This window comes from Ciona intestinalis, unplaced genomic scaffold (genome assembly GCF_000224145.3).
Source record: "Ciona intestinalis unplaced genomic scaffold, KH HT000119.2, whole genome shotgun sequence".
Taxonomy (NCBI): domain Eukaryota; kingdom Metazoa; phylum Chordata; class Ascidiacea; order Phlebobranchia; family Cionidae; genus Ciona; species Ciona intestinalis.
This window is the reverse complement of record NW_004190441.2, coordinates 44,846-55,028: the sequence shown is the minus strand read 5'-3', so window position 1 is coordinate 55,028 and position 10,183 is coordinate 44,846. Positions and strand designations below refer to the sequence as shown.

The following is a 10,183-nucleotide window of genomic DNA, read 5'->3' as shown; positions in this document are numbered from 1 at the left end:
GCTGAGTTGAGAAAGTTGAGTTGTTTAATAATTTTTAACTGAATAAACCAATTCATCGTTTCTAGTTACACAATTCCATCTCTTGCATTTAAAATATTAATTAATTTGAACCAGTAACGTCACTAGTGCTTCTTACTTGAGCGTTGTCTTAAAAAACTGAGAAGCCGTTATGTTATATTTCTCGGGTCCCTTTAAATAGTGCATGTCCGCTAAGTCCGCTAAGTCCACTAAGTACGGAAGCCGTTATGTTACATTTCTCTCTACATCGGTTCATATATGTTGTTTCGGTTATATTTTATTTTGCGGCGAAAACTCTACAGTAGCAATACACACAACACAATATATACCGTGGAAATATATGTTTACTTTTAACATCGTCTATAATTAAATTCCAACAGTTATGAAGCTAATACACTATTATAACTGCAATACATGCGTTGCCCCACAAACTACAACTTTCTTTACTCTTCTAGTTTTGGCCCACGTTCCATGACCCAATACATCTGATGTTCGTTTCCTTTATACTGTGAATGTAGAAATATAAGGGGTGGGGTGAGATGGGACATCACAGAATCATACAACCCTACCCCACAGAAGGGCATGGAAGAGTGTTCAAACATGTTAAAAACGTTACTTAACTTAATATTTAAACTAAATAGATTTACTTTAATGTAGGTTTGAAGTGGTTTGTATGTGAGTACATTGAAACCGCATGAACCCTCCTTGATCGTTGTTGAAGTAATCATATCGTTGTAGTCAGATGTGGATCGGTAAACCGATGGATTGTATTCCAATTTCTTGTTTCCTGTGTTTTAAATTAAGTGAAAGGATGGCGTTCATTTGTTCTGCAGATTAATTTATTAAATATTACACGCACATTGCTGTAACAACGTACCAACTTTGGTGAAACAAGATTCCCTAAAAAACATTTTCCCTCCCGGACGTAACCATTTCAAAATACGGGATAAAAGAGTTTTAGCGTCGTCGTCGTACAAATACATGAACAACCAATTGGAAAACACCAGGTCAAAGCTGCGGTTACAAGGGATATATGTATAATGGTGTTTGACGTATAACTTTCACAAAGCAATTCACCTGAGGTCAGAGAACTCAAGGTTCATGACATTGTCACATTTCAACTGCAGGTTGTTCCTGTGACAATTATCCTCCCTGTTTCGATCGAGAAACTTCTGCATGAAATCGACAGCGACAACATTCTTGGCTTTGTCGCACAAATGAGATGTAAATCGCCTGCAGTAAAAGTTGTGAATGAACGTATGTAACTTGTTTATCCTCGCATGGCAGAGTAACGGCAGTCGTTATAACACAGGTGTTCCAACCATAAACGCACCCTATGCCAGCCCCAAGCTCTAAAACTTCTTTATCTTCGTAGTTTGGCAAAACTTGCAAGATTTCTTTTACCTCAGGTTCACTGACGTTTTCATTTGAATCCAGCATCATCTCACAGGCGGTGGCGCCAACAGCGTGTGTTGCCCAGAATTCCTCCATAATATAAATAACTTGATAATATTGAGTTGTTTGATCGCTTATTTTCTAAATAAATAAACCATATAAATATATGGGCAAGTTATCGCTAGTTAAACAAAAACATCTCTTGCATTCGAATCCAATTAAAGCGTCCGTTTCAACCATAAGCACTTTGGTATCGATGAAAATACGCTGATGTAGTTTTAGTGAAACAGGATATATATCGCTAATGATTCGAATGCTTTAATGATACGCCACTTCCTGACTTACAAGCATCAGCGTACCACAGTTAACCCTTTATATACTGACTTTGTTTTTTTTAATAAGTTTATATACGGACTCTGGTTTAAATATACATATATATGTTATACATGGTGGTTTATATACGGAATCCAGTGCAATATACGTGGCGACTACGTGCCCAAAAATCGCAACCATTCCAGCTTGTGTTATTTTGAGGTGAATCCCCTTAAACAGTAATTTTACTTCGGGTGTATTTGTTTGTTTGACGGGGATCAGGGGTGTTTGTTCCCGCGGAAATGTTTTAAATATTTGTGTTAGGCATATACGAATATTGTAGAATAAGAAGCTGATTGTTTGTGTGGCATTTAAACGCTATACGGATAAGATGATTTTGTTGCAGACTTAATATAGCCACAGGTCGCTTGTGCTGTATGTTGTATGGGTATACTTTACTGAAAAAAAGTATTTAAATATCTGTTTGGACTACATTAATAGGAATATCTAAACGCCAACAACGGTAAAGAAGGGACATATTATTTTGTTTAAATTTATCATTAAATTTCCTCTTTTAATGTTTCACACTTTAAATATAGACTGCATTGTAGTTCTGATTCATAAAATGTTCATTGTATTAAATAAATATGTTTTACTGTAAAGGAGTTTTAACGACTGTTGTTTTGTCGCTATATGCTTTTTTTTTTTAGTTTAATGCTATAATTGAAAAGACAAATAAAAGTTATTATCGATATAATATATTTTTTAAATTTCAACACATGAAGTGTCTTAAGTATCACAGCAAACGTTAAAGTTTTGTGTTGAATTCATGCTGTCTTTGTTTAATTGAAATATTTTATCAACTGTTGTGAGGTCGGAACTTATAACAATGCCCATTATGATGAAGAAGAAAAGGAAGGGATTTCTCACCAAGAGAAGAGGAGTGTTTTGGAAGTCACTTGGGAGGTCGTATACTGGGGGGGATGCAATTCCTTTTGAATGTAAACTTTGTAATTACTTAACGAACACCATGGAAAAGTACATCGTTCATATCAAAGACATGCATTATGTGGATGCAGTTGCCCGGGAAGGAAAAGATAAAGATGGTGAAGACATAACTGAATCAACAACCTGTATTGAAGGTGGGGAGGAATCATTTAATACATGTTTGTGCGATGCTTCAGGTGGAAGAAGCGAAGTAAGTTTGTGCGATCTGACGTTGGAACCTCCCGTGGTAGCGAACATTTCACCAAGTTTAAAGTCTCCTGGTTCCATAGACATGACATTAGTTGATGATAACACAACAAGCGTACAAACACTTGGCTCGGCATCCACAGCCAAGTTAGTTGATGTTTCAACCACGAACCACACAGCTGGTTGTCCAACCAATGTTACATCGGGTGACGACAATATATTAAACATCCAAGGTCCTGATGGTGGTCTTGTAATCACAGCACAAACTAGTCCAAATATAAGTGGTAATGCACAAACCACCCAAACAAAGGAATTTATTCCACAAGCAGATATGGATGTTGTGAGTTTGGGAAAGTTAAGTAAGATACAAATTATTCCAACAGCAGAACGCTGCAAACCAAACAAAACAAAAGAGAAATCAAACAAAAGTTCGATTTCCAAACTTGAAACAATCGTTAAAAACCTTCGACAATCAAACAATAACAATGTAGTTGAAGAAGCTGTGAGTTTGAACCCGCAGATTACAGCCACCCACGCATCCAATGCAACAGAAATATCCGATAATAATTCTTACACAAACACAGATCAAGACACAACAGGCGAAATGGAAATTAAAATTGTTTCGGTTGAATCTTGTTCCAGTTCGACTCGGAATCCTTTCCCTCCAACCAACACTAATGCTTCATCCAAGCAAACAGGTCACAACTTCATCCCCCCTTCCTTTGCAAATATGTTACAAAGTCCTGGTGTTACAATGCCGTCATTGGAGGTTCTTCAGATTGTGGAGAATCGACCCGAGATATGGGGAGTGCTATTCAACAGTTTCTTCAAGTTCCCGTACCCGCCATCGGAGGAAATCACCGTCTTGTCGGATATCACGGACTTGACGTCGCACCAGATCAAATGTTGGTTTGCCAGCGCTCGTATGAAACACGGGATCAGTTGGAGTCCGGATGAAGTCGTTAAGGCGTGGGAGGTGGCACAACAGATGCTCATGATGCAGATGAACCAAAACGCTGCTTGTAATTCCGCAACAAATATTCAGCAAAACACTAAGTCAAGTCTGAACATAGCAATGGGTGTTGCACCCACACTGATACCCAATGTAGCTTCCTTTATCACCGTGGAATGTTGGTGTAACATCAACCACAGGGTAACACCACAACAGCAAGAAGTTTTAAACATTAGTGAAAAGAATTTATCCAAACGACCAACAAATCATGAATTAAAGAAACTTGAACTAAGTACAGGTTTACCCCCATGTGCAATCATGTCGTACTACAAGTTTAAACATTTGAGCAACAATCCAAACAACCCTGAGCCTTCAAGTGGAAAGTTCATCATCCAGAATCCGACTGAAGTAAAACGAAGGTGGTGTCAACAGAAAACACCAGAACAAAAATCTGAATTATTTGAAAGTTTTAAGATTTGTCCGTATTTAAGGGAATCTGAACAGGAGCGTTTGAGTGATGTCACTGGGTTAGTCGTGGAAAAGATTCAAGCTTACTTTCGTAGCATGCGTCGTAATATACGACGACAAATGCGTAAACGAAATATGAATCAAGATATCATTGATATTTACAATGGTCGCAGACATTATCTTGCAGGTCGCAACAAAAGCAGAGAGGTTCATAAGGAATGGGTCAGTTGCTTGGTTGAAACATTAAGATTAAGTGAAACTTAAAAAGTTGTTGCCATTTCTTAATGCTTGAATTGTTTCAATATATTTATGTAACTTCTTCGCTCAACATTAATTGTGTTGGAATCATTTATATCCTCGTTTTGAAAAGTTTTGGGGTGTAAAATTTTATTTATTTCCAACCCTGTACACCCTTGTTAGATATATAGTGTGTATTTACAATGGCTGCTTCAAGGGAATCTCGTCATAATGCAGGGAACAGGATGTCGAAAGTGCTGGAAGGTGAATTGGATGAAGATGAGTTTTATAAAACAACATATGGAGGGTTTAATGAGGTTAGTTGTTAAAGTTTGGAAAGTAATGTTTCTGCGAAAATATAGGCTTAGGATTCATCTGCCATGCGATGACATCATAAAGGTTGGTGGTTAAGTGTCCAAGGAAACACCAGAGTGGTGACACCATTGGGCCTTGAACCCCTAAGGGCGAGCTTATTGTATTCTGTTTTCTTTAACATAAGCTGCGCATGCATTGATGTGGCAACAAAACCAACATTACATCCCATTTTGACAATAAATAAGCTACATTCACCTTCTCATATATTATATCATTGCCCAACTTTTCCACCACCAACAAAATATTGATGCAGGAAGAGGAGGACAACGACTTTAGCTCCGGTGCGGAAGATTCAGCGGACGAAGTGGATTCTGACTTTGATCGATCGGAGCATGATGATGTTGTAAGCGACGAGGGTGAAGATAAACCACGCAAGAAGAAGAAGGGGGGAGTGATGACCAAAGCTTACAAGGAACCCGCTGTGAAGAAGAAGAAGGAAACATCGGAACAAACCGATATAAAGATGGCGAAAGTTTCAGACGATAAAAAAACGGTTGAAACTAAACTTGGTGGAGTTTTGGATAAAGATTTGGATGCCCCAAGTAAGCTGGCATGACATATTTGTTGTATATGTTCAAACTTTCATGTTTATGGATTTGTGTTTATAAAAACTTAGTATTTATAACAGACACTGATTAAACTTCTATTGCAATAAAAGTGAGAAAATCATCAAGAAGAGCCACTGCGGCTAATTCATTACTGACCAGTATTCGACAAAAGGAGAGAGAAATATCGGATAAAAAGAAAAAAGAAAACCCAAGAAAGCAAATGATTGGGGTAGGCTTATAATAGGCATGATTAGTTGTATCGTATTTTGTATGTTGTTGGTTTGGTATGTCTCCTGGCTTAGTAGTTGGGTGCTCACATCATAACCTAATAGTTCCAACCCAGTGGTCACTAATGGGTTGCCTAAATTGCCAAACATTAAAATAATCACCCACACTTTTAATAGATACGTAGATTAACCCAAGAAGAATTATTGGCGGAAGCTGAAAAGACAGAAAGACGGAATCTAAAGTCTCTCGGTAAGCGGAAACTTGTTTATCTCAATTATCTAGTTAGTAGAGGTGCAGGGGGGAAAAAGTTAATGTAAACGTGTGACGTCGAGTCACGGTTATGGCCCGTTGTTTATTAAATGCAATCAATTAAACGCTGACAAACTTTTGCTGATGTTGCAAAACAGCTGGACTAACTTGATTTATGAGAAGATTATTGGTTGTCAATATTGTATGTTGGGCCTTACGTGTTCAATACACCAGTTAATATTACTTGGTGTGGGCAACTATAATACGCGGGTCTGAGTAACACAAATGCGTCGTGCTCGACTAGGTGCATAGGCCTTTCTACAAAATTGATTCCAATAGAAAATTACCAACGATTGGAAGCAAGTCGGAAGAAAACTATGGTGAAAAAACGAACGTTTAATGTTCCTACCATTAACGTGTATTCAACTGGAATGCCGGTTCTGCATTCAAAGCCGGAAGTCGATGTGGAAAGGTGGGTTGGTTATAACACGGGTAAACCACTACCATGATAAACAATATGCAGTAATGAGATGAAATATGATATGTTTATGGGCGACACTTTGTGTAGAAAGTTTATTAGCATAAGTATCGATGTAAACCCAATATTTGCACGGCAGTGTTGATTCCCCGCAACCCAATGAATTCAACAATCAATGCAAAGCCTCGCGTTCGTTTATCATATTTTCACACGACGCAACATTTGATGAACATTTCCGATGGAAGAAACGACGACCGGTGCAAAAACTTCTGTGTCCTGTGACTAAGAAAGTGGCGCGGTACAAAGACCCCCTCACTAAAATACCGTATTATGACGCAGTTGCCTTCAAACAAATACGCGAAGCTTACTCATCAACCATGCAAGAGTTACGCACAAAGGGAGTGGTCAAGTAAAGTTGTTGTTGAATATTATCAAAGCAGTAAACAGCTAGCTTAGACACGGGATGTTTTGGGAAAATTAACGGGCACGCAGTGACAACTTATGGTGGAAATAAATTTGGTTGAATTTATTTTGACAGTGACGAAAATGCATTGTTAGGTCAAAAGTTGACATGAAATAATTTGTTATTTCTAACTACTGTGTAATGAATATATGGCTTAATTATAATCGCAACAACTTATTATAAATATATCAGCACATGATTATTAGAAGATTAAAAATGGGTAAAAACAAACATGAAAGCTTAACTTTACTTTTAAGGTTTTGTTCAAGCTTCGTTAAACCATCAAACGTACATAGTGTAAAATATGGGAATTAAAACTACTGCACCAACTAAAACAAATTGAAGTTAAAATAATTATTGTTTGAAAGTTTGACTGCGAATCAAGGTAACAATATACAGTGGAGTTGGTTGTTGGGACTTCTATAAAAGAAACGCTGGATAAATAGGTTCAGCAAGAAATAAAAGTAAAACAAATAATTGCTACAAGTTAAGAGGAAACTGAGTTGATTGATTGCAGCAAAGTATCTTTGTTCATTGGTTTCTGTTCAATGTGGGCGACCTGGAAAACAAGGTTTTGTTGGTGCTTTGTTTGCATGTTTAACCTAATATATTTAAACTAAGTGCTTTGCAATTAATTTCCCACAAACAATGTGTGAATATACTTTTTTATTAAATCTGGAACATTCTAACAAAGGAAGCTGAAAAAGCATTGGGTGATTTACTTTAGAAAAGTTTTCCTGAAAGTCCAAGAACTAAATTATTTGCCATGCGAGGATAACAAACCTATAAATTGATAATTCAAAGCAACTTCTCACCTTTTCCCAATCACTGGTTTGCGAAGATCTCCTGATTGATTCAAGAACAGTTTGTACGTAAAGTGCGTCCTCGAACGTTGCTGCTCGATCGAGGATGGTTTTGTTCCAATTCCTTCGGTCGTTTTGGACTTGAAAGGAACTTTTAAGCGAATTAATAAATTCTGATGTTCCTTGGCACAGAGGTACGGGGATCTGTGCCAGTACTTCACTTGGGAATATTGTTTCTAGTCCTTCAGGGGTGTCTTGGCAATCCTTTGTTATTATTTCTTGCACAGCAGCTGAATTTCCGCTCACCCGACTTTGCCGAAGTAGGACGCCATCTTTTACTATTAAACATGCAGAAGTTCCAATGAAAAGAACTTCGTACGAGAATTTTCCGGGGATATTGTTGTTAAGCACGCAAGTACAACACGCACCCTGATCCATCTTCATCTGGAAGGTACAAAAGTCATCGCTTGTAACTTCACGAAACCCAGAAACCTTCGCTGTTTGTTTCTGAAAAGTTGTGACGAATCCGTGAACTTTTACGGCTCTCTGGCCCGAAACAAAGTTCACGATGTCAACAAAATGTCCGCCGAGGTTTGTAAGCACCCCCCCACCCATCTTGCTGTCATGTGACCAGTTATAGTTGATGTTGAGTGACACACCTGAATGCACACGAACCTCAACCACCAACAACTCACCTATATTGCCATCACCAACCTGTTGTTTCATCTCCATGAATGTTGGAAGGAAACGGAGATGATACGTCATAAGGGACATAAGTGATGGATAATATAACGCTGCTTTCAACATCCGCGTTGTGTCATCTTGGTCTAAACCAGCGGGTCTTTCACATAATACATTCTTACCGATACCCAATGTTTTTACTGCGATTTGTGAATGTAGAAATGGCGGGCAGTTTATACAAACCAAATCAACATTCTGGTTGAGTAAAACGTCATCAATACTGCAAGTTGAGAAGGGAATATCCAACAAACTCGCCAACTCTTTTGCTTCATCTTCTGTTCTTCCCCAAAGCGCTTCAATCCTGAATCCCGATGTCTTGAGCAAATGTATCATTAGCTTTGCTGTGATACCGGTCCCAAAAACCCCAACGCCGGGTAATGCGTGCGTCATTGTGACATGTAGATTGACGTTTTTTTGAACCAAATAAGTTTTCAGTATGCTTGCTGTAATATTATAAATTAAATCTAAAATATCAAAATAAAAGTTGAATATTTTTCTGTAACTCAGCAATATCGCTGCTGACTTTTCACCAAAGTAATTTTAGCATATAGTATACAGAGCCGCAGTTAATAGCGGCCATTTTTGATACTTTCTAGTGATGGCAAAACCGTACAACTTATTTATATCAAAGAATACTCTACCGTATTCTTTGTTTATATCAACTGTTACTGTTCACTCTTGTTTTAGAAACTTCAACCGCGAGTTCTTTGGTTTGGTGATTGGCTGCGATTTACATTCTCGTGTTTTATGAGGTAAGTCTTACGCATTGCTAGATATTATGATATGGTTTGTTATAACTTTGTTAAAAGTCATGTTAGAATAGTTGTTCTAAACTATTACGTTAATGTTAAAGCATGAGCTGGGAGTTTTTTGTTTTTGATTTTATTTGCCTCAATTACAAAACAACATACTTATATCACATTGATATAAATATAGATTCGGTGATTGTGTTTCGTTCGTTGAGGGGCGAAATATCTGTAACATAAAACTTGGTATATTACGGGATTTAAAATATCCAGGGTTGATTTTTATAAAAGCAGCGAGTAGATTATTAATGCACTTTAACAAAGAAGTCTGAGAATTTAGTGATGTGGTTAATGTTGCGGTTGAAGCTGAATGCGTGACTGTTTATTATTTCAATGTTTACCTATTTCTCCCCCTTTGTATCACGTGCCTTGGATCTCATCTTGTTAAGTTGCGATTCTGCCATCTCTGCTCGCTCTTCTGCATCGTCCAATTCGTGCTGGAGTTTGCGGTATTTGCTCAAGTTTGTGTTGGCTTGTTCCTCCTATAACGAACAAACATGAATTAAGACATTAAATAGAATCGCATGTCTAATGTCTTCAATTTACCGCTTCCTCGGCTTGTCGCTTGTATGTTTTCACTTTGATCTGGAGTTTATCAACAAGATCCTGGATGCGTGTTAAGTTCTTCTTGTCTTCTTCACCCTGGTACGTCACTTCCTTCAATCGTCGTTCTACTTTTCGTTGGCTCTTCACTGAGTCACCGTTGCGACGCTGCTCCGAGTCAAGTTCGTTCTCAAGTTCACGAATCTGAACCAAGCGAACGTTATGAACTATATTGGTTCACGAGTATACCGCGTATATAACGATGCAGTTAAACTTACTCTGGTCTCAAGTTTTTGCACTTGTTTCTTGCCTCCCTTGAGTGCGATGTTTTCAGCTTCATCAAGTCGTTGTTGAAGATCTTTACGGTTTGTCC

At 37.9% G+C, this 10,183-nt stretch overlaps 5 protein-coding genes across 9 annotated transcripts in view; 3 read left to right on the top strand and 2 right to left on the bottom strand.

Annotated features, from left to right (window-relative positions):
* Nucleotides 1-10,183, top strand: part of LOC100187319 (large neutral amino acids transporter small subunit 1) — a 20,469-nt gene that overhangs the window by 5,612 nt on the left and 4,674 nt on the right. The gene's annotated exons all lie outside the window — the stretch shown is intronic.
* Nucleotides 434-1,890, bottom strand: LOC113475139 (phosphoethanolamine N-methyltransferase-like). 2 transcript variants are annotated; one of them, XM_026838830.1, is made up of 5 exons: nucleotides 1,352-1,826; nucleotides 1,096-1,251; nucleotides 896-1,032; nucleotides 666-805; nucleotides 434-524 (listed from the first exon to the last, which is right to left on the bottom strand). In XM_026838830.1, exons 1-5 carry the CDS (start codon nucleotides 1,507-1,509, stop codon nucleotides 462-464), a joined length of 654 nt encoding a protein of 217 aa, XP_026694631.1. In that variant the 5' UTR covers nucleotides 1,510-1,826; the 3' UTR covers nucleotides 434-461. The 2 variants fall into 2 exon arrangements, with proteins under 2 accessions (XP_026694631.1, XP_026694630.1); XM_026838829.1 differs by having other exon boundaries at nucleotides 443-805; nucleotides 1,352-1,890.
* zhx1-like (transcription factor protein) lies at nucleotides 2,522-4,760 on the top strand. The gene is given in 1 exon segment (NM_001078384.2): nucleotides 2,522-4,760. A coding segment is annotated over 1 exon segment (1,989 nt). The 5' UTR covers nucleotides 2,522-2,614; the 3' UTR covers nucleotides 4,604-4,760.
* Nucleotides 4,769-6,983, top strand: tcfl1 (TCFL1 protein). The gene is given in 6 exon segments (NM_001078364.1): nucleotides 4,769-4,893; nucleotides 5,205-5,493; nucleotides 5,610-5,728; nucleotides 5,904-5,976; nucleotides 6,316-6,448; nucleotides 6,594-6,983. Coding segments are annotated over 6 exon segments (1,002 nt in total). The 5' UTR covers nucleotides 4,769-4,779; the 3' UTR covers nucleotides 6,868-6,983.
* LOC100179435 (glucose-fructose oxidoreductase domain-containing protein 1) lies at nucleotides 6,966-8,974 on the bottom strand. Its single transcript, XM_002124631.3, has 2 exons — nucleotides 7,733-8,974; nucleotides 6,966-7,476 (listed from the first exon to the last, which is right to left on the bottom strand). Exons 1-2 carry the CDS (start codon nucleotides 8,849-8,851, stop codon nucleotides 7,405-7,407), a joined length of 1,191 nt encoding a protein of 396 aa, XP_002124667.1. The 5' UTR covers nucleotides 8,852-8,974; the 3' UTR covers nucleotides 6,966-7,404.